Raw genomic sequence first — 24858 nt, 5'->3', positions numbered from 1 at the left:
TGGGCTCTTAGTCCTTACTCATACAATAAGAAAAAAAAAATCAAGACAACCTCCTAACTGATGGCTTGGCAGCTTCAAAAACCATTGTGACATCAAATAATTTCAAAGGCATGAAGAACATGCATCTTCAACATGACATAACCTGGCAAAATACTCATTTTTAAATCAACTAAATACATTAGTAGAACAGAATATTTATACAATATCACAGTCAAGATCATTTGTTTCTAATACAGGTAAAACAAAAGTAATTATCAACAACCTTCCATTTTGGCATAGGGATGTAAATGGTTCCGATTCGGATCGGATGTGGCCAATACCATATTCGAGTAATCAGATGTTGGCTAAACGGATTCGGATTTGGATGGTGAAAAGTTCATACCAGATCCACTTTTTTTACATGTAAACGGATTCGGATATCTGTCAAATTTGGATATTTGTTGGATTCAGTCGCAAAAAAAAAAACCATATTCGTATGGATTTGGCTTGCCAAAATGCAACTAAATGGAATCGGATTCGGTTGGATATCGGATAAAATCCGATTCACTAGCATCCCTCTACACGAATCACAATTTTCTTTTTCCTTTGTTTTTTAAGGTACAATCACAAATTCCTTCTTGCAACTTGCAAACAGTTTTTAGCCACTACAAAGTTTAAGGACAAAAAACAAAATCATGAAAAAATTGTAAGATGCACCATTTACAGAAATATGTATCCATAACAGCCAAGAAAACTAGAACTGGTTAAGAATTTAAATTTCAAGAGGATCTTTTACCAGTTACCACTAGCTGACATGTTAAAAACTAAAAAGCACTTACTAGTAAAAGACAATAACATAATAACTGATGATAAAAGTACCACATAAGCAAACAAAAGCACAGCTTTCCTAGATGACACCAAGCAATAGCTTAGGAAAAACAAAGATACCTTAGATCGGCCAGCTTTTGCTTCATTCACAATAAATGGAAGAAGGTACGGATCTCCATGTCCAAAGACATTGCTTGGACGCAGTGCACATGTCACTAGGCGTTCAGTATCATTTGCATGCAAGACCAGTGACTCTGCCTGAGCCTTTAAATCATTATGCATCTCTTCAAACTGTAAATATTGAGTATATTCAAAACCTAGACAAATTTCTAAAGACCAATAAAGAGAAACAAAAGATAATTGAATGCATAAATATGGATTAATTAGATGCTCCTGGAATGGAGGCATACTCTCGAAGCATATGGCAAGTGCTCATCCCCATTATCTATTTCATGTATACCATCAAACACCACATCTGCTGAACTGTTGTATATAAGCCGTTTTACTTTGCATTCTCTACAAGCACTAATGACATTCTTTGTACCTGAATAGGCAGTGACATGCATTTACTGAACATTAGGCCTAAAATCGTTAACAAGCAGTCTCATTCTACATGTTAGTTCCAGTTGAAATGCACATACCTTGAACAATGAGTTTATACTGAGACAGAAAATCATTGGAAGATGAGACCAATATATCCATGTGAAATACAATAGATGATCCTTCAAATGCTGCAAATTTTTTTGTCAGGAATTAGGTCTTTCAACAATCACTTTCAGATGCACTACAAATATATGTGACGAATAATCCACAGAGAAGTGAAAGATGATCATGTAACAGTTAAAAGCTAACTGCATGAAGTGGCACATCATAGAAAAAAATAATACTGCAAGAAAATGAAAAAACTTATTCAGAACCAAAAAATTGTACAAAAAAAAGAAAATAAATGTTTTAAGACAATGAGGATAACCATTTCAGTTTCTAAGAAATTACCACTTATAACAGTTTGGAGGTTTCAGGTAGAAAAACACATGCTAAGATGCACAGGCAGTAGCAACTTAACAAGTAAAGAAGATAAGAAGATAAGATTATGAAATATAGACCAGACAACCACTTCAATTGTTTATAAGTTACAAGATCTATCAACCCTTTCAATTGAAATTGAAATGGAAAAGTATGTAATATCATAGTTACTAAAAGCTCCTAAAAAACTCAGAAGCCTGCTTCCTGGGAAGCTTGCTTCAGAACAATAAAAGCATGTGTTTCTTTCATTTTTCAAAAATCTATGTGAAGTGCACGCCTCCCAATATGAAATAAAAAGTTTGCAGATGTTGAAAATGCACATATGTTAGAATAATCAATTTTCTTTTTTAAAGATGCATTCAACTAAAATCACAATTTTTATCTACCTTTTTTTTAATCCAAATCCTTACTACATCACAATTCTTATGCTTCATGCTTCTTGCATTATTAAGGCATTTTCTAAGGGCTCATATATTGTGTATAATATAGATAGTTATGGACTTACCTAGTGTTTGCATGCCACCAGTGTGTAATGCCATTTCATTACACTAAAAATGGCAGTTGAAAGTGCAGTAGGATCGAGGCAACGAGCACTAGAGCGGGGGTGAATAGTGCTTCTTAAAAAATCGTCTGCGGAATATTAACAGATTTTGCAATTTGAAAAGCAAATACACAAAGAACACAGTAATTTATCCTGGTTCGGTCTTTCCTGACCTACATCCAGTCCCCAAGCAAAACCCGCTTGAGATTTCCACTATCAACCTTGTGTAACTACAAGATCATACAGACCAAATCCGGTCTCACTTCCAGTAACACGCCTACTGAAAGCAAACAACTCCTTTAAACCAAGGAGTTCTTCCTTTTACAGAAAAATAAGTAACAACTTACAATACAACCTATGAGTCTTTCTTTTGAATGCAAATGAGATGCAATTGGCTTTTGAGGTTGTTGAAATACTCTACTCACGAATTCACTATCTCTCAAAGAAATTTGAGTGAAAAACTGAAGTGAAAAATATCAAGTGAGTGAGAAAATAAATACTTGAATGAATAGGAGTGAAAAGCAAGAAGTAATTCAATTGGATTTCATTGTTTTTGAGTGTAGAATGCACTCATATTTATAGTTAAAAGATTTCAAACTCTGAGGGTATGAAAGGGTGTCAAAACAATCCATTTTGAACGATCGAAACGTTTGAAAAACGAAAAGACACACCTTTTTGAAGTTTCAGGAAAAACGGCAAAATTAGTTGACTAGAACAGTAGTTAGTCAACTAATAGTTAGTTATTAGTATACTGACAATTATCGTCGGTCGACTGATCTGTTAATCGAGCCGTTTGAAAATCTGAACTTTTGAAACTTAGTCGACTAGAGATAAAATTAGTCGACTGATAATATCATCAGTAGACTAAAAAACATTTCAGTCGACTGCGGCTAAAATCTTCAGAAAAACATACATTATGTCTGGTCGACTGATAAAAGCCTTAGTCGACTGCTGCTAAATTTTCAAAAAACACATGTTCTGTCCAGTCGACTGCTGCTAATTTTCTAGAAAACAGACATTCTGTCCAGTCGACTGATAAAACCTTCGGTCGACTAATTTGACAAAAATGACTTTAGAAAATATGGCGCGAAAGGATTAGTCGACTGGTGAGTCTATTGGTCGACTAATAAACACGAAAATTTAAGAAAAGAGTTTTCTAAAAAGATTTTCATGAGGGGTTCTTTTAGAAAAGTTTTTCTAAAGACTTTTTTAGGTGAAATGTAATCTAAATATGCACTCTAAGTAAGGTTCTTACAAGAATCTAAGACTTTTAATGAATTAAACATTTGCACACTAGTCTTCAAAGATTCTTCATCGAATTCTTCAATGTCTTCATTGTCTTAACTGAAATGCAGTTGATTTCACTTGCTCATCATCAAGACCTTGTACTTGAAGTATCATGTACAGCTTTATTGTCGTAACAATCTCCCCATTTTTAATGATGACAAACTTAATCAAAGATGAAGCATTTAGATGCATAGATGGAGATTTTATTCCCCCTATCAATATGCTGCAAAACATTAAAAGTTAGCACATTTAAAGCACATACATCACATATTGATTGGTTTGTATTTCCATTCATCATTACTTCATGCATTTAAAAACTTTTTGTAACGACCCCAATCCAGACCCTTTAAAAATGCGGAATATTTTTTTTTTCTAAGAGTTGCGGAAACCTTCCCAGAGATCTGGGGTCTTCACAGTTCCACTTTCCATTGGATAGCCCAACCACCACAAACGAAGTTGCAATCATCATCCATATCAACCAACTAAAATTCTTTTATTAATGAGTAAGAAAATTTCAAAGATACAGTTTTATTCAACTGGAAATAAAGCGACAACTGGAAAGAAGCAAGAAGATGTAAGACAAAAGAAAGAGTCACTATGTCCTCTGCTGAAGCTGACAAGCGCAAGTATGACTCTCATCCATCCCCAGTAGCCAGTCCAGCCTCACAGTTCACCATGTCCTGTGAAAAACCAACAAAGTAGGGTGTCAGAACCGAAATTCTGAGCACAGCTACTTCTAAAGAAACCAGGTGAGAGAAAGAACATGGATAAGATTTCATGCAGTCATTTGAGTGAGTGCAAATATAAAATTTGCAACATTCAAATATCCATAACTACCAATAATTGCATATACTCACCAGTCAAGAACAGTAAAGCAGTGTCATATATCAATAATTAAATAATCAAACCTTTCAGCATGATTTCACAAAGTAAATCATATGCTACCACCAAATGATGTCATGATATCAAGAATGATTCAAACATGTATGATCTAATGCATAACAGAAAAATGCATGATTATGTGCAATGCATGATTTCTTCTGTTATCTTTCATTTAAGTTTCATCTTTCCATATGCATGCCCTATTAAATGCACACATCTTTAAGTTCCTCTTTTTAATTACCGTGGCCCGCGGATACACCAAACGGGTACAAACCCCGAGGTCAAGTAGGTTCCCAGGGTAGCTTAACACACAATTTGTATTTTATTACTGGGTTCCAACTTAGCCCTCGACCGATATCAGGAAACAACACCATCCATCGGAACATTAGACTTCCACATCTAATGTCGGGGACACAAGGGACACCCCACGCCCACAAGTGCCACTTCCTTGGTACAATAACAATAGTTGTGTCAAACACACCACTCCCGGGTAAAGTGGCAAACTCTCCCTAAAACCGTGGTCAGGAGAAAGAACCTCAATATCGGGTCCAGGGAACCAAATTACAGCACACGGAGTTTTTGTATCCTCACAGTCTCCCCAAAACCGGATATCCAAGATTCTCATACTCCAGATGAGATATCCCAGAATGTATATTACACTGTTCTTATTCTTTTTATTAAAGTTAATTCTTTTAAGTTTGCAACACCATATGCAAAAGTAAAGTGAAAAATCCGCATCCTCCCTTACGGGGACCCATTCGGGACTCCAGCCCGTATAAACCACTAGAACAGTGTGCCAAACCATCTTATGTGGTTTAAGTGATGCATTTAAAAATACAAATAAAAGAAAACCAAACCAACGGCTCTTCAGGCCGATGATGGTCCCATTTAGGCCATCAGTGCATCACATAATAAAACCAAATTAATGTTTCATTTATAACACTAGGCCAAAGTGCCAAAAGCATGTGCACTTATGAAAATCATAAACCCAAATATATATATATGCATGTCATTACTCATTCATATGCATTTCCACTATGTGAGTGTTACCTACATCACATATGGGCATTAACCAAATCCATGGTTTCTTTAAGTGTATGAGTGTACATGTACCATTTCAAGAAGAATTATCAATAACTGAATCATGCTCACATTCTTATCATGTATACACCTGTACCAAAGCAATACATTTTAACAAAAATCAACTATTTCCCATGTTACAAATTCTACAGCACAAACACCGATGCCCCAGTACCTTTAAACCCGTAAGCACACAACCATTAAGTTTAGATTTATCTTTAGATTTATCTTTAGATTTATCTTTAGATTTATCTTTAGATTTATCTTTAGATTTATCTTTCAATGTGCATAAATTATCAGCTCCAAATACCCACCTCGGGTATCTAATCCATATTGTCCATTCGGCAAGGCATGTGTCTAAATTTCTCATAAGCAATTAGAGAATTACAGCCCATTGATTCCTTAGAGTGTATGTCGTACCGATTACAAAAGTTTTTAAGAGCATGGTTATATACCCCTTCCTCAATACCCACACATATTCCAGAATTTACACATTTAAGCAGTCACAAACTATTTCAGAATGCAAGTATTTTACTAGGCAACTAATCTTTCAAGCGTACGGCTCATTCATACATTTGAAACAGTAAGACATGCATCATAGCAGGGTTTTGAATACAAGAGAAATGTAGTACAATATGCATTTGATTACCCAATACCATGTGCAGTTAATTTCAGAAACTTTTCTTCTTACAGTCTTAATAAATCCCTGACCTAAATGAATATATATATTTACATAGTTCTTTAACCATTACGTACAGGATTGTAAACACCCCAAATTTTCACCCCCATCCAGTGTTTGTCCATTTCATAAGTCATTACAGATCATTGCATGTATTCTGCATAGCATTGCATGTCATTGCATCTCATTTTCGAGATCCAGCACTCCTATTTCAAAACATTCAATCCAAATTTGAATTTTAAAGCTTTATTTCAAAATCAATTTCAAAACCTGGGTTTTTATTCAATACTCTGTCATTTTCCAACCCCAGGACTTTATATTTCGAAATATTTCCTCAGAAAACATTCTGGATTCATTTCAAATTCAAATTTTAATCGATTTCAATTCACAGATGAGACCCATTGAGGTGGTGTCGCTTCTGAATTCCTCTATTCATCAAATTTCTCAAATTTTTTAAAGTTTCAGTCCGATCAGGACTCTGTTTCAGAGTCCTAATCCGGTCAGGAGTCTGGTTTTTAAGTCTGTTTTACTTCCATTTTCAGTCTTTTTCGATTATTTTCAAAATTTAGGTCATTTTACATAGTCCAGTTAGTTCAGGATTCTATTTTAAAGTTCGGTTGAGTTAGGAGTCTAACTCTGACTGTGTTTTCTGACTTATTTCATCATTTCTTGATAAAATCTTTTGAAAATTCTTTCATTTGGCTTTTAAAATCTAAAATCTCAGAGTCCTAAGAGTTCATGACTCTAACCCGGAGTTCCAGTTCGCTTGAGACCCTATTTTCAAAGATTTTGAATTTCAAATATCGATTTTAACCCCTTTTCAAAGCCATTTTCAGTGTTTATTTCAAAATTTCTAAAACTCGATGTGGGCCCATTCAGTTGGCACCATATCCAGAGGAATTCTAATTCAGTTAGAACCCTATGCCATTTCAAAAATCCTAATTTTAAGATTACTTTTGAAAATCCTTTTGAAAATCCTTTTGAAAACTCCTTCAATTTCAAGTTTTAAAATCATCTTTTTGTAAAAACTCAAGTAGGGCCCACTCGGGGTGGTGCCATATTCGAGTCAGTCAGGGCTAGACTAGGGTTAGTTGATGTCTTGGTTAGTGTTAGAGGTTTAGAAGAGTCAAAACCATTTTTAAAAACTCATTTTTGAAAGTTAGTTTTTAAAACTAGTGTTTTTAAAGGTTTTTAAAGGTGTTTTAAAAACCCAATGTGAGAAAATGCCAAGTGGCACCACATTTGGGGATTTTCTAGGTTTAGCTAGGGGCTAATTAGGACTTAATTAGGATAATCTAGGCTAGGGTTAGTTAGGTAAACTCACACCAAAATCGCCCCCCTTAGAGAGTCCAAGATTTTCAAAAGTGTTAAAATTTAAACCTAATTTTTTTATTATAAATAGATGCATAAGGGGGGTCGATTTTTCCCATCTCTCTCCTATTGGATTCTTGGAGCTTCTCTCTCCTCTTCAGCCCTTCCTCCATTGCAGCAACCTCAAGGTAATTATTTTCTTTAATTTTTAGTTTTTATTTAATATTTTCCATTGTTTTAAGCATGATTTAGCCATTGGCACCATCACCTTCATGGATTAAACCATGGATTCAACCTCAAGAACCATCAAGAATCAGCAAGAACGATCCAAGAAGGTGATCTAACCCTGTTTTGGATGATTTACAGGGATTTTAATCCATTAGAATTGATTTTAATATGATTCTTTACATTATTAACCAATAAAATATATGATTTACCCTTTTAATGGGTTAAATCTATGTTTTAAAGGTGATGTCAAATTCCAGCCATTGATTCCCTGTTTTTATTTTATTTTCATGGTTTATTCATGTTTGTTTTACGTTCTACAGCATAGAAATAATTTTTATTTGCTGTTTTATGGTTTATTTTATTGATTTACATTAGTTAATGCATGGTTTTCCAAGTTTCTTAAATTTCTGTGTGTTTTAGGTTTAGAACAGTAAAGATAATGTTATTTCGAATTGAATTACTCATTGTTTATTTCTGATTTTTTTATATGTGATGCATGCATGAGTTATTGAGTTACTGTAGAAAAATCAGAGGTTTTGGATCTCGGGAACCCTGTCAAAAAAATCAGACATCAAATCGGGTTTTTAAAGCTTTAAAATCGTGGTTAAAATCAAGAAGGTAACTTGTTGTTATGATATTTCTCTCATCTTATATCCGATTTTAAATCTGTAAAGTGCTATGGATTCACATTGAGTAGATCTGTCTTCTGTGAAATTTTCGAATTTTTTGATCACTGTTTAGTATTTTTCCCCTTTCAGAGAATCTGTTTTTAAATTTAAAACTCGTTAGGGTTTACCAAAACCCTAATCAGACTTGTGTTAGTCATAAATCCCAAACCACAAATCCAATTTTAGATCTGTAAAAAGTGAGTATTGTTATTTTTCTGTCTACTGTTCACCACTAAAATTTCAGATTTAAAATCGGATCTCGGGAACCCTGTCAAAAAAATCAGACATCAAATCGGGTTTTTAAAGCTTTAAAATCGTGGTTAAAATCAAGAAGGTAACTTGTTGTTATGATATTTCTCTCATCTTATATCCGATTTTAAATCTGTAAAGTGCTATGGATTCACATTGAGTAGATCTGTCTTCTGTGAAATTTTCGAATTTTTTGATCACTGTTTAGTATTTTTCCCCTTTCAGAGAATCTGTTTTTAAATTTAAAACTCGTTAGGGTTTACCAAAACCCTAATCAGACTTGTGTTAGTCATAAATCCCAAACCACAAATCCAATTTTAGATCTGTAAAAAGTGAGTATTGTTATTTTTCTGTCTACTGTTCACCACTAAAATTTCAGATATTTTTGTTTAGGATTGCTATTTATGCCTGTATTTTCAATCTGAAGTAGTCGTTTTAATCCCTGTTAAAAGTGATATATTTTAGCGCAGATTGCCGGAACGGTTTCTCCCTAACCGGAGATGCTTTTTCCGATCTGTAAATTGGGAAATCTCTGTTTTCCTTCCTAGTTAGTCTCTGTAAAATTTCATAAATTTCCAGGGAGATTTGACCCCTGATTCGGGTCTTGGACTGAGAATGGTTGGTGAACTAGGTCAAAAATAGCATATTTTTAGGGTTTAATGCAATTTTCGGATTAATTTAATGTCAAAAAAATATTTTTATAATTCTAATTTGATATTAGGGTTATAACAAGTGTAGGTACCGAATTTGATGAATTTTGGAATCCATTTGATGTCTGAATTAATATAATTGCAAAACATGGCACCCGAAGAATTCCAAAACACTGCAAAAATCACAAAATTTGTGATATTTTTGGATTTTCGTGCATAAGCATATATTTTTAGGGTTTAATCATGTTCATAATCATATTAGGATGCTTTAGGTTTAATTTTGTGCTCATTTGATTTCATTTAGTGCATAAAACCTAAGTTTTTACCAAAATCTATTTCTAAAAACCCTGATTTCAAGGCCATAGTCTTGCTATCGGGGGCAATTTGGTCATTTGACCTAAATTTCGAAATCCCTAACCCTAATTTTCATATTTTTAAGCATGTCACATCATATTTAGCTTAGTTTATTCCATTCAAATTTCAAAACTTGCATTTTATCAAAATATCTTTCTAAAAACCCTAATTTCAAGGTCATAGTCTTGTTATTAGGGGTATTTTGGTCATTTTGACACCAATTTCAAAATTTCATATCTTCTCCTCCTTATTTATTCAATTTTATTTCATACTTTATCATTTTGATTTAAGGGAATCATGGCAAAAAGGCTTATATCTAGCAAAATCCCACAATTTCCTGATATTGTTGGATAAATCTAGAAAAGCTAACATATTTTCATTAACCAAGTTTTCTAGTTTTGCAGGTACATTGAAGACTTTATTTTTCATGTATTTAAATTTCAATAGTGATGTAATTTGTAATTAAACTTTGGAATAAGAATTTACATTTTCTGCTTAGCTTAGGTCGCATTGCATATAGTTTATTTTTATAATTTTAATGTGTGATGGATGATGATTCATGCATATTTTTACAAATTCACCATGGTCTACACGAATGGCACGTGCACTAGCTTCTATGAAGTTTATAAACTTGGTAAAATTTGTATTTATGGCCATAGTCAGAATACGAATGATACTTAGATTTATGATCTTCACATTAGCCACATTCAGCCTACACTCTGAGGCTAACTTCAAAATGCACTGCATTTCTCAAAAATACAAAAAGTATTTCTCAATTCCTCAAATCCATTCATTTCATGCATTTGCCAATTCCAATCTCAATTCAAAGAAGTTCATTTTCTCAAAATCTCCCAAGTCTTATAGCAAAATCGATTTTCCCAAAAGCATTGAATTTCAAAGAATATTTCAAGTGTTTCTCAAGTTCATAAACTTAATTTTCCAAAGTTATGCAGTCAATTTCAAAGTTTGAAGTTAGAATCTTTCTAAGTCTTATTCAAAAGAATATGGATTTGCCAATGATATTTCAAATATTTCCCAAGTTCCAAATTCAAATTCCCTAAGTTAGAATTTCAATTTCCAAGTTTGAATTCAGAGAAACCAAGTCTCTCATAATCGATTTTCACCAAATGTCAAGGATTCCTCAAAATCGATTTTTATTTCTCTCAGAAGTATATTTGAAATCCCAATTCACGATTTTCCAAGATTTACATTTCAATCGTTCAAAGCAAACATCATGTTTTCAAATGTGCATTTTCTGAAAATTTATAGCACATGCCTGATTCTTTGTGCATTTAGAAATTAGAATATGATTTAGACAAGTTGAATAGAGTAGAGCATAAGATTGATCCTTGGTTCAATTACCCCTGTTAAAGGTGGCAGGAACGGTTGAACCTCGTACCGACAGGCGAGTCCCATTCTACGGAATTTTCCCGCATTTTAAAAACGGAGGCGAGTTATTTTCAAAATCTTTTTCAAAGGTCAGTTTGATTTGCAAAAGTTAAAAATTTTTTGCGATGATAACAAGGATATCGCTACTTTCCAGCTACATTGATCATGGAATAATTAGGAGACTCATACTGGGCATAAGCCTGATTAGGACATATATATATTTTTTTTCAAAGCTAACAGGAACATCATTTAAGATTTCATTTGCTCAACAAAATTACAATACACCCGAAGCATAAGGTAGTGTAAAGGTAAAGAGTTCTGACTTAATTTCCTTAGATAGATATAGATGGCCATGATTCATTCGGCCAGAATAGGTGATTCTTTCTAGTACTACATGCTGATTTTATACACCTAACCTATTATGAACAGAGATCTGTACATGCGTACCGACCCTCGTTACCTCAACTAAAAACCCCATAACCATGTTGAATTAATTTCCAGCACTTTATTTCTTAACAGAGAATATCATAATATTATGATTAAAACCAAGAATTCGTTCTCGGATAATATAGCTGCCAAGTTTTCTTCCAAGTCTACCGAGAATCCCCACATCGTTAGATTTGGGGTTTTCTTGCATATCCCCCTTTTTGCAGAAAAAAAAAATCGAGATTTGTATACCCCTTTCACAATGGAAATCCGAAACCCCCAAATCATAGATTTGGGGTTTTAGGTTTAGGGTTGACATAAACCCCAAATCCTTCCCTCAAACCCACGCATGGAATCGAACCCATGTTCGATCCCTAACCCGAAATCCAAGAAGCACCGTACCTTTTTGGAGCTTTTCCGGCGATCCTTCCGGTGATCGGAGGTTGGAAACGCGAAACAGGACCGACTGGCGTCGCTTCTTGTTGTTGCCGTGACAGGGGAGCTCGTCGTGGCCTGTGGGTTGCCGCAGTTCACCGACGACTTCCAAATCCACCGGCGCGCACACACCGACTGAGAGAGAGAGAGAGACGAGGGAGAGAGATGGGGGACTGAGTGGAGAGAGAGGCGAGGGAGAGAGAACCCCTAACTCCCCTCCTCCTTTTATCGGCCCCCTCCATGCCGAGATGGGGGGGAGGTCGGTTACGCCCTGCGTAACCCCCCCCCCCCCTTTCCCCCTTTCCCCCTTTCCTTTCTGTTACGCACTATCGAGCAACCCTTATCGGGTTGCCCTTTTCTTTTAAGAGGGTTGTTACCTGGGGTGGGGCTCGGGTCCGAACCCGAGACCCGTAACCCGGCCCCAAGTCAACATGGATCCACAAGTTGGATCCAAATGGATACAACTGTGGATCCTCGGATAAATTTTAAAAACTTAAAAATTTTATTTATTTTGAATTTCACATTATACATAAAATTTTTAACCCCCATCAATATGGATCCGCAAGTTGGATCCAAGTGGATCCAACTGTGGATCCTCGAATTCGCTTAATATATATGTACATATATATATATATATATATGTATATTTCTATTTTATTACCAATATTAATATTATTTTAATATAACTCTATTATTTAAGCATAAATACCCCTCTATGGGTCTTGGATCCGAAACTGGATCCCAGGCCCAAATCACCCATATATCATAATATATTTAAAATAAATGCTTAAAATTATGGTTATTACACTTTTTCATAAATGCAATTTTCAATGCTTTCTTGTTCTCTTAATTTCGCATTTCTAATGCAAGATCTCCTGCAATTTCAATGTAATGCTATCTTTTATCTTTTTCTACCCCTTTGACATAATAAAAAAGAGTAAGGGCAGAAATAGCATAAGCAAAATGTAAATACATGTTTAAAATATTACAACCCATAAAGTATCAAAATTTAGTAAAGACAGAACATAAAGATCAGAAAAGTGAGTTGAGCAAGTCCTTGATTGAAGTAATCTCTTTCTGAATCAAAGATAGTTGTTGAGTCACATCTTCACGAAAAGTGCGTTGATGTAGCTCCAATGCTTCCAGTCGCTGCAAGACTTCATCATTGTCTTGACTTGTAGAAAATTTCTTTCTTTTTGCATGAGATGAAGGTGTCGCAGAAGGTGAAGGTTCAGAAATTGATGGTTCAGTAGGATCAGATGGTTCAGTTTGATCAACATTTAAAGGAGGCAGATATTTAATTTTCATTCTTTTAAAAATAGTTTGATCAAAGAACTGTTTTTGCTCAATATATTTTTCATTTGTTAAAGGAACTTTGAAATGTCTAAAAATACGAGTTAGAAGACATCCATAAGGAAGAAATGGTTTTTGTTTCCACAAATTTGTAAAATACACATTGGCCCAATTTACAGAAATATTTCCAAATAAAACATAAAGAGTCGTAGATAGATCTGTGGAATAATAATCAAAAGAACCAGTTTTAGGTAGAACATTGTGGGCAAAGATTCGTCCAGCAATGCGTGCACGAGTTTGAAGATTAGTATTTTTGAAAGGAGGGCAGTGAGGTGCACCTGAAAGAAGAATTTGTTCAAAAATTCTCTCATCATTCAGTTCAACAGTGTTGAAAAGAATGTCTGAAGATGGAATTTCTAGAATTTCTCCAAGTAGTTTGGAATCAAACTTGATTTCAACATCACGAACAAGAGAGGACAGAACTCCAGTTTCATGATCAATATGTAAATTTGTATAAAACAAGTGAATCAGAAAAGGATAGTGAAGGGTATCTGTACAGGCATCAAAAAGATGTGAAATTCCTGGAAATAATTCTCTTATTTTGTAACGAGAAAACAGGTGAAACAGTACATTTCGGCCTGGTAAAATAGGTAGTGTAGAAATCGATCCAAATGTATCATATAAAAGAGGATTTCGGAGTAATCTGAGAGAAAATCCATGTCTTGAAGAAGGTGTAGGAGGAGAAGAACCTAAACCTTTTGCAGATGCAGACTTCGAACGAGGCATGGTTAAAAAAAATTTACCAAAAAAAAATTTGGCTTCCAAACAACGTCCGGCAGAAGGAAAATGTTGTTCGGCGTTGTGAAACAGAAACAAAGGAAGATACGGTGGCTGACGGCGAGTGTGAAGGCTGCCACAAGGAGATTTCGGCAATGGCTGAAGATACACCGTCACGGCAAGAGTGTTCCGGCGTGATTTGAAGATGTGCCAGTTACTGCAAGAGGATTCTGGCGTTTCCCGGTCACGGCCAGAAGATTCCGGCGTCTCCCTGTCACAGCAAGAAAATCTTGGCGAGGATAGGATCAAACGGCACTCTGAGGGTTTTTCGGAAGAGAGAAAGGAAAGAGAGAGATAGAGGGTTTTCGTTTTAAGGGTTTCGTTTTTAAGAAAAACGAAAAGGTGTGAAAAATAAAATGAAATGATGCCTTTTTTTAAAAAAAAAAAATGGGTGTTAAAAAACCAAGGGGTATCGGGACCCTTCAGTTAAAATTTTAAAAAAAAAATTTAGTCGACTAAAACTTTATCGGTCGACTAAGAATGTGCGACTCATTCTAAACATCAGTCGACTAGAAATATATCGGTTGACTAATATGGTGTGATTCATTCTAAAATTTTAAAGCATCAGTCGACTAAAATTTTATTGGTCGACTAATATAATGTTATTTTTAGATTTTGTTCAAAAATCAGCATTTTTATAAATCCAAAAACGAGCAAATACCTAGTTCTCTCCTAATTCTCATAAAATCTTCATTTTTAAGAGGTTTAGTGAAGATATCGGCATGTTGTTCTTTAGTGGAAATAAAATTTAACGAAATATCTCCTTTTAACACATGATCTCTTAAGAAATGATGTCCAACTTCAATATGCTTAGTTCTTAAGTACTGAACAGGATTTTTAGAAAGATTTATAGTACTAGTGTTATCACAATAAATAATTGTCGTGGAGTAATTCAAACCAAAATCTTTTAAGGTCTGTTTTATCCATAGTACTTGTGAACACGCTAAACTAGCTGTTATATATTCTGCTTCAGTTGTTGAGAGTGACACTGAATTTTGCTTTTTACTAAACCAAGAGACTAAGGAATTTCCTAAGAAATGACAAGTTCCACTAGTCCTCTTACGATCAGATTTACTTCCCGCAAAATTTGCATCACTATATGAAACTAAATCAAAGGAAGATGATTTTGGGTAAAACAAACCTAAATCTGAAGTATATTTCAAATATCGAAGAATTTGTTTTACTGCAATTAAATGAGATTCATTTGGATTAGCTTTAAATCTTGCACACATACAAACACTAAACATAATATCAGGTCGACTAGCAGTTAAGTATAATAGAGATTCGATCATACCTCTGTAGAGCTTAGTATCTACACTTTTACCATTTTCATCTTTATCAAGAGAAGTAGTTATACTCATAGGATTCTTTCTTGATTTCGATGAGTCCATCCCAAATCTCTTGAGAAGTTCTTTTGTATACTTATCCTGATTGATGAATATTCCTTCTTCAGTTTGCTTTATTTGAAGTCCAAGAAAGTAGTTTAATTCGCCCATCAAGCTCATTTCAAACTCTTCATGCATAGCTTTAGCAAATTCTTTACAAAGAGAATCATCAGTAGAACCAAATATTATGTCATCAACATAAATTTGCACAATAAGAATATCTGAATTAAGATTTTTAATAAATAAAGTGGAGTCTACCCGACCAATGGAAAACCAGATTGTTCTAGAAAATTTCGTAGTCTTTCATACCACGCTCTTGGTGCTTGTTTAAGTCCGTACAAAGCTCTTTTTAATTTGTAGACTTTTTCTGGATATTTCTCATTTTCAAAGCCTGGAGGTTGCTCTACATAAACTTCTTCATTGATGTGTCTATTTAAGAATGCACTCTTAACATCAATTTGATATAACTTGAAGTTCATGTAACTAGCAAAAGAAAGCATCATTCGAATTGACTTTAATCGAGCCATTGGTGCATAGGTTTCATCAAAATTTATGCCTTCTTCTTGATTATAGCCTTGTGCTACTAGCCTTGCTTTGTTACGAATGACTTCACCATTTTCGTCCAGCTTATTTCGGAAGACCCATCTTATTCCAATTACCGGATGATCCTTTGGTCTATCAACTAGATCCCAAACATCATTCCTAGTAAATTGGTTAAGTTCTTCAGACATGGCCAAAAGCCAAAATTCATCATCACAAGCCTCAATGATATTCTTTGGTTCTATTTTAGATATGAAAGCAACATTTGCAATATATTTTTCTAATTGCCTTCTAGTTTGAACACCACTTTTTATTTGTCCAATAACTTGCTCATGTGGATGATTAGGAACTTCTTTCCAAACCGGTTGAAGAGGAATATTTTCTTGAGAAGTACTCTCTATCAAGGGTTCTTCTTGAAGTATTACTTCTTCTCCTTCGCTTAGAGGTATAACCTACTCACAATTCTCATCAAATGCAACATGTAAAGATTCTTCAATGCAAGATGTTCTTTTATTGAAAATACGATAAGCTTTACTTTTAGAAGAATATCCAAGAAATATTGATTCATCTGATTTTGAATCAAACTTATCAAGATTATCTTTGGTATTTAACAAGAAACATTTACTACCAAAAATTTTGAAATATAAGATCTTTGGTATACGATCATAATACAATCCAAAACATGTTTTATGTAAGATTGGTCGAATAAGAACACGGTTTAAAACATAACATGTTGTATTTATTGCTTCAGCCCAAAAGTATTTTGGTAAATTTTTATCTTGAAGCATAGTTCTAGCACATTCTTGCAAAGTTCTATTCTTTCTTTCAACAACTCCATTTTGTAGAGCCGCTCTAGGAAAAGCAAAGTTGTGAGATATACCATGTAAATCACAAAACTTTAGAAAAGATTCATTTTCAAATTCACCACCATGATCACTACGAATTTTAATTATAGATGTAGATTTTTCATGTGTAATTCTTCTACAAAGTTTGGAAAATTCAGAAAAAGCATCATTTTTGCTTTTTAGAAAAATCACCCATGTAAATCGAGAATAATCATCTACTATAACAAAAACATACTTGCTACCATTCAAACTTTGAATTCTAGATGGACCAAATAGATCTAAATATAAAAGTTCAAGAGGACGTTTTGTTGAAACTATATCAAAAAAGAACTCTTGATTTGTTTACCCCTTTGGCAAGCATCACATAAGTGATCTTTCTTATATGGTATTCTAGGTAGGCCTCTTACAAGATCATTCTTGGATAACTTGGAAATAATTTTAAAGTTAACATGTCCAAGTCTCTTGTGCCATAACCATTGAATTTCATTTGAAACAATAAGACATTTTTCATTAAAAGTGGGCAACTCATCTAGATATAGTTCATATTCTTTTACCTTTAAAAATGATCTTTTTAGATTGAAAATAAAAAATTAAGCATAAATCATTTTCAAAAGAAACATGAAAACCTTTATCACATAATTGACTAATAGATAATAAATTATGCATTAAACCATCTACTAAAAGAACATTTTCTATCAAGGGAAATTTTGGATTACCAATATTACCAATACCTATTACTTTTCCCTTGTTATTGTCACCAAAGGTGACGGTTCCTCCATCCTTATTTTGGAGGGTGGAAAATAACTCCGGCCTTCCAGTCATATGTTTGGAACAACCGGTGTCCAATATCCATTTGCTCCTTATTTTGTATACCTACAACAAAATTAGAAGAGAAAGCATTTGACCCCTTTCTATTTTCGGGTCCATGAGAGTTAGTCTTAGGAACCCATATCCATTTGGATTTTGGTTTCCTTTGATAATAAATATTCTTTCTATAAAAAGATTTAGCATTTCTAGAATAATCATGTCTAGGCTTATAAGCATTATAAGTTTCATGATTAGATACATTTCTAGAAAATTTAGCTCTTTGAACAAATGGTTAAGAATATTGACTTTGATTTTTCACCACATAGTTTGGTCTACTTTGAGTATCAAAGAAGCTATATCCCAATCCGGTTTTATAAAACGTGCATCTTTGAGAACCAAGAAGTCTTTATAGATTCTTTTTTCCATTTGTGAATTTGGTTACAATAGAAAGAAGATCATTTGATTTTTCTTTTAGACTAATTATTTCTTTTTGTAAAAGATTGGTTCTAATTCCAATTTCTTTTATCTCAAAAGCTTGGCAAGAGTTTTCCTTATTGAGATCTTCTATCTCTTGAAGTAACACTTTGTTTTGAGAGTCAAGAGTTAAATTTTCAGTTTTTAACTCCTTGTTTTTAGAACTTAGACTTTTAAATTTAGCATATAAATCATTAAATACTTCTAATAACTCATCATAGTCGAATTGACTTACCGAATCTTCTTGTGCTACAAAGCACATGTTGGTGACTTCTTCATTTAATTCTTCATCGGAAAAGGAGTCACTATCATCCCAACATGCTTGAAATGCCTTTTTCTTCTTGAATTGGTCCTTGGGATTGATTTTGAGAAGAGGACAATCTTTCTTGATATGTCCCGCCTTTTTGCAGTTAAAGCACTTGACTTCATTTGGATTGGAAAAATCCGCTTTCTTTACCTTTCTTTGAAATCTTCCCTTTTTTATGAATCTTCTGAATTGCCTTGTAATGAGGGCAATATCTTCATCTTCATCTTCTTCTGAATTTTCTGAGTCAGATGTAGCCTTAAAAGCAAGAGATTTCTTCTTAGGCTCTTCTTCTTGTCTGTCTTGAAGTTGGACCTCATATGTCATAAGGTTACCAACCAAATCTTCAAAAGTGAGAGTGTTAAGATCATTTGTTTCTTCAATAGCAGTGGTTTTTCTCTCTCATTCAGGAGTTAAACACCTTAGGATCTTTCTGACTAAATCCACTTGTGAATATTCTTTTCCAAGGGATTTCAGAGTGTTAGTTATATCGGTCATTCTTGTTACCATGTCCGATATAGATTCATTTTGCTTCATTTTAAACAATTCAAATTTATGAAATAAAGAAGCAATTTTGGATTCATTTACCTTTGACGTACCTTCGTGAGTCACGAGAAGAGTATGCCAGATTTCATTTGTTGTAGAGCATTGAGAAATGCGATTAAACTCTACCTTGTCAACGTCACAATATAATGCATTCATTGCCTTGGCATTTTGTGAAACAGACTTCTTTTCTTCATCGGTCCATCGGCTGAAATCAGTTGATGAAGTTTGGTATTTATCTGAAACAACAATCCAAATATCGAGATTCATGGATTGCAAGAATATTGTCATTCTCACTTTCCAATATCCATAGTTTGTTCCGTCAAAGAGATGAGGACGAACAGAGGAGCATCCTTCTTTGTGCTGAGATGTTGTAGTTGTCATGCTAGATGATGATCAAATCAAAATAATAGCAAACCTACTCTGATACCAAATGAAAGTGTAGTATGATCGAGGCAACGAGCACTAGAGAGGGGGGGTGAATAGTGCTTTTTAAAAAATCGTCTGCGGAATATTAACAGATTTTGCAATTTGAAAAGCAATCACACAAAGAACACAGTAATTTATCCTGGTTCGATCTTTCTCGACCTACATCCAGTCCCCAAGCAAAACCCGCTTGAGATTTCCACTATCAATCTTGTGTAACTACAAGATCATACAGACCAAATCCGGTCCCACTTTCAGTAACACGCCTACTGAAAGCAAACAACTCCTTTAAACCAAGGATTCCTTCCTTTTACAGAAAAATAAGTAACAACTTACAATACAACCTATGAGCTTTTCTTTTGAATGCAAATGAGATGCAATTGGCTTTTGAGGTTGTTGAAATACTCTACTCACGAATTCACTATCTCTCAAAGAAATTTGAGTGAAAAACTGAAGTGAAAAATATCAAGTGAGTGAAAAAATAAATACTTAAATGAATAGGAGTGAAAAGCAAGAAGTAATTCAATTGGATTTCATTGTTTTTTAGTGTAGAATGCACTCATATTTATAGTTAAAAGATTTCATACGTTGAGGGTATGAAAGGATGTCAAAATAGTCCATTTTGAACGATCAAAACGTTTGAAAAACGAAAAGACACGCCTTTTTGAAGTTTCAGGAAAAACGGCAAAATTAATCGACTGGAACAGTAGTTAGTCGACTAATAGTTAGTTATCAGTAGACTAACAGTTATCGTCGGTCGACTAATCTGTTAATCGAGCCGTTTGAAAATCTGAACTTTTGAAACTTAGTCGACTAGAGATAAAATTAGTCGACTGATAATATCATCAGTAGACTGAAAAACCTTTCAGTCGACTGCTGCTAAAATCTTCTGAAAAACATACATTATGTCTAGTCGACTGATAAAAGTCTTAGTCGACTGCTGCTAAATTTTCAGAAAACACATGTTCTGTGCAGTCAACTGATAAAACCATTAGTCGACTGCTGCTAATTTTCCAGAAAACAGACATTTTTGTCCAGTCGACTGATAAAACCTTCGGTCGACTAATTTGACAAAAATGACTTTTTAGAAAATATGGCGTGAAAGGATTAGTCGACTAGTGAGTCTATTGGTCGACTAATAAACACGGAAATTTAAGAAAAGAGTTTTCTAAAAAGATTTTCATGAGGGGTTCTTTTAAAAAAGTTTTTCTAAAGACTTTTTAGGTGAAATGCAATCTAAATATGCACTCTAAGTAAGGCGCTTACAAGAATCTAAGACTTTTAATGAATTAAACATTTGCACACTAGTCTTCAAAGATTCTTCATCGAATTCTTCAATGTCTTCATTGTCTTAACTGAAATGCAGTTGATTTCACTTGCTCATCATCAAAACCTTGTACTTGAAGTATCATGTACGGCTTTATTGTCGTAACAGCAGTTTCATAACAACCAGTGTTATTAAAAACGCGCCTCAAGGCGCAAAAAGCGCGCCTCGCCTCAAGGCGAGGGGCTTTATGCTTTGAAGCGCAAGGGTAAAGCGCAAAACCCCCGAGGCATGCGCCTCATAGGCCTTGAGGCGCACGCCTCATAGGCCTTGAGGCGCGCCTCAGGAAGAGGCGTATACGCCTCAATGCATTTGTTCAAATGAGGGTCAAAGCCCTCATTTGACCAAAAGTTAGGGCTTAAATAAACCGCCGTGACTCTAATGAGGGTGAAAACCCTCATTTTTTCTTACGCCTCTTTCTGTCTGGTTTTTTTTTCTCACAACAGTCACACTCTCTCGGCTCTCACAGCATTGTCTCTCTTGTGGTGGAGCCCCAAAACAGGTATGTTGTAACGACCCCAATCCAGACCCTTTAAAAATGCGGAATATTTTTTTTTCTAAGAGTTGCGGAAACCTTCCCAGAGATCTGGGGTCCTCACAGTTTCACTTTCCATTGGATAGCCTAACCACCACAAATGAAGTTGTAACTATCATCCATATCAACCAACTAAAACTCTTTTATTAATGAGTAAGAAAATTTCAAAGACAAGGTTTTCTTGAACTGAAAGTAAAGTAACAATTGCAGAAATTAAAAGAACTAAAAGACAAAAGAAAGAGCCACTATGTCCTCTACTGAAGCTGACAAGCCCAAGTATAACTCATCAATCCCCAGATGCATGTCCAACTTCACTGTTCACCATTTCCTGTGAAAAAAAAACAAAGTAGGGTGTCGGAACCGAAATTCTTAGCACAGCTACTTCTAAAGAAACCAGGTGAGAGAAAGAACATGGATAAGATTTCATGCAGTCATTTGAGTGAGTGCAGATATAAAATTTTCAACATTCAAATTATCCATAACTACCAATAATTGCATATACCCATCAGTCAAGAACAGTAAAACAGTACATATATCAGGAACTAAATAATTAAACCTTGCAGCATGATTTCAAGAAGTAAATCATATGCTACTACCAAATCATGTCATGATATCAAGAGTGATTCAAACATGTATGATCTAATGCATAACAGAAAAATGCATGATTATGTGCAAAGCATGATTTCTTCTGTTATCTTTCATTTAAGTTTCATCTTTCCATATGCATGCCCTATTAGATGCACACATCCTTAAGTTCCTCTTTTTAATTACAGTGGCCCGCGGATACACCAAACGGGTACAAACGCCGAGGTCAAGTAGGTTCCCAGGGTAGCTTAACATACAATTTGTAATTTATTACTAGGTTTTAACTTAGCCCTCGACCGATATCAGGAAACAGCACCGTTCATCGGAACATTAGACCTCCACATCTAATGCCGGGGACACAAAGGACACCCCACGCCCACAAGTGTCACTTCCTTAGTACCATAAAATCACAGTTGTGACTAACACACCACTCCCGGGTAAAGTGGCGGACTCGCCCTAAAACCGTGGTCAGGAGAAGAACCTCAATATCGGATTCAGGGGCAACAACGCATACGGAGTTTTTGTATCCTCACAGTCTCCCCAAGATCGGATATCTAAGATTCTCATACTCCAGATGAGATATCCCAGAATGTATATTACACTGTTCTTATTCATTATATTTTTAATTAAGTCAATTTCTTTAAGTTTGCCACACATATGCAAAAGTAAAGTGAAACCCCGCATCCTCCCTTGCAGGGACCCATTCGGGACTCCAGCCCGTATAAACCAGTAGAACAGTGTAGTAATGTGTCAAACCATCTTATGTGTTTCAAGTGATGCATTAAAAACATAAGTAACAGAAAACCAAACCCACGGCTCTCCAGGCCGATGATGGTCCAATTAAGCCATTGATGCATCACATCACAAAACCAAAATAGTGTTTCATTTATAACACTAAGCCAAAATGTCAAAAGCATATATATTCATGCAAATATAAACTCAAACATATGCATGGCATAATTCATTCATATGCATTTTCAACATGTGTGTGTTACCTACATCACATATGAGCATTAACCAAATCTATGTCTTCCTTTGAGTGTGTGAGTGTTCATGCACTACTTCACCTAATAAGTCAAGCGTACATGCTTACAACACTATCAATAACCGATCCATGATCACATTCATGATTTGACAACCCGTAGAGTGATATACTAAGATAACACTCCACATATTCACTGGGCAGAAGTGTAAGTTTCTGCATATGCTAGAGAAGTTGGTCGGGCTTACCAATCCCGAAATCCCATCCTTCTAGCTAAACAAAATATATAGTAAATTCAGTCCAGCCGACTACATATCAACCAATCACACTGAAATGCCATAGATTTTTAGGAAAGAAAAATACAGTTTGTATAATACCAGGGGCCGATGCCACAAAATGAATACACTCAGCTAAAGCAATAATTAAGATCCCTAATAATGTTAGATCTCTTTTTTTTTCATCAAGAATGTTTTTCCAAAACCGACTACTCATGGGAAACCCAAATCCAGTGTCTACCGAACACCCTAAGGTTTCAAACCTTGATCATTCATGTGATTCACAGGAATTTATTCTTAAAGTGTTCATGCTTTAATCTATGATATACAACTACGAAGATTTCACAGGATGATTTATACCCAAATTATGAATTTAAAACAGAATGGAACCTGTGATACATTTAACTCAACATCGATCTAGCATTTTATTATCTTAAACAGGTTGTTTAATTTAGAGGGTACACAATGCAGTTCCCAACAACCTGATTTGTAGTTTAAGTTCATCTTAAGAATCTGACTCTTATCATCATGAATATACCATCTCAAGGCACAAATGAAATTATTATATAAGACCAGAAATTTTAGATAAAGCCTGTCATGATAACAATTTCAAAATATAAGACTCTTAAGTTGTGGAAGCACCCACCCAATGCTTGGGCAGGACACTTTCCGAACCGGCTACCAGTCTGAAAATCTAAAATTTCTGAATGTAAGATCAGCAGTGTCATACCCGGTTTGAGCTTACACCATAGTTTTTATTCAGCTAGTAAGGTCTATGATTCAGAACAGTACCCAGACATCTGTAGACAGGGGGGGTCCCCTGCTAATCCTCATAACATTAAAATGAACAACATCTAAAGTGCATTATGTAAATGTTTTAGATTTAAAGCATGCAGAATGTATACTTAAAATATTTCAGGAACATAGGCTTAAGAGTGTCACTCTAGATCCCCAACTATCACCATTGCTCTCATGAACTGCAAATGAAACTAAGAGTTATTTTGATACAACTCATAACTGGTTGAGTCCAACCCTCAATACCTTAACACAACTCAGAAAAATCAGACTTCAGCAGACCCATGATAAAAGTGACACTTCACAGCCCTGAAGTTATGGTGAACTGAGCTGCTGATATGAGACTTTATCATACATACACAAAATTTAACCCAACTGTTGCAACTTAGTATAAAGCCCATGATCAAGACTACTGTAATCAAATGAAAACTGTAAAAAGATACTACACATAAAATAACTTAACGTTCATGGTTTTAATTCTATCAACATCCATGTACAGGAGAATCAAATTTATTTTACGAGAATCGTGTTTACCCCAAAATCGACAGATCAAACCCTAGATTAGGCTAATCAGGTGCTTCCATACTGATTCCCTAAATTAATACATGCCAAACCAAAAATCGGTGTAGAGCACGCATGTAAAATCAAGGATTTACATTGACAAGTTAAACCCTTATTGTTGTCCGAGTTAGGGCTTCCCCTATAACCCCTCACACGGAAAGATTTGAAACCCCCAATTCACCGATTTGGGGTTTTAGGTTTAGGGCTGATGTAAACCCCAAATCCTACCCTCAAACCCCCAGATGGAATCGAACCTATGTTCGATCCCTCACCCGAAATCCAAGAAGCACCGTACCTTTTTGAAGCTTTTCCGGCGATCGGAGGCTGCCGTGGCGGGA

General features: G+C 34.9%; 1 protein-coding gene across 1 annotated transcript in view; it reads right to left on the bottom strand.

The window, feature by feature from the left end:
• Positions 1–24858, bottom strand: part of LOC149811823 (3beta-hydroxysteroid-dehydrogenase/decarboxylase-like) — a 76517-nt gene that overhangs the window by 34723 nt on the left and 16936 nt on the right. The window contains exons 2-4 of the mRNA XM_089992717.1: positions 1449–1538; positions 1218–1351; positions 928–1098 (exon numbers count right to left, since the gene is read on the bottom strand). Coding sequence (XP_089848843.1) covers positions 928–1098; positions 1218–1351; positions 1449–1538 — 395 coding nt within the window. The remainder of the gene's footprint in view (positions 1–927; positions 1099–1217; positions 1352–1448; positions 1539–24858) is intronic.

Source organism: Nuphar pumila, chromosome 17 (assembly GCF_984573655.1).
Source record: "Nuphar pumila chromosome 17, dmNupPumi1.hap1.1, whole genome shotgun sequence".
In the NCBI taxonomy this organism is placed as follows: domain Eukaryota; kingdom Viridiplantae; phylum Streptophyta; class Magnoliopsida; order Nymphaeales; family Nymphaeaceae; genus Nuphar; species Nuphar pumila.
The sequence above is the reverse complement of the archived record's forward strand: the minus strand, read 5'-3'. Positions and strand labels throughout refer to the sequence as shown.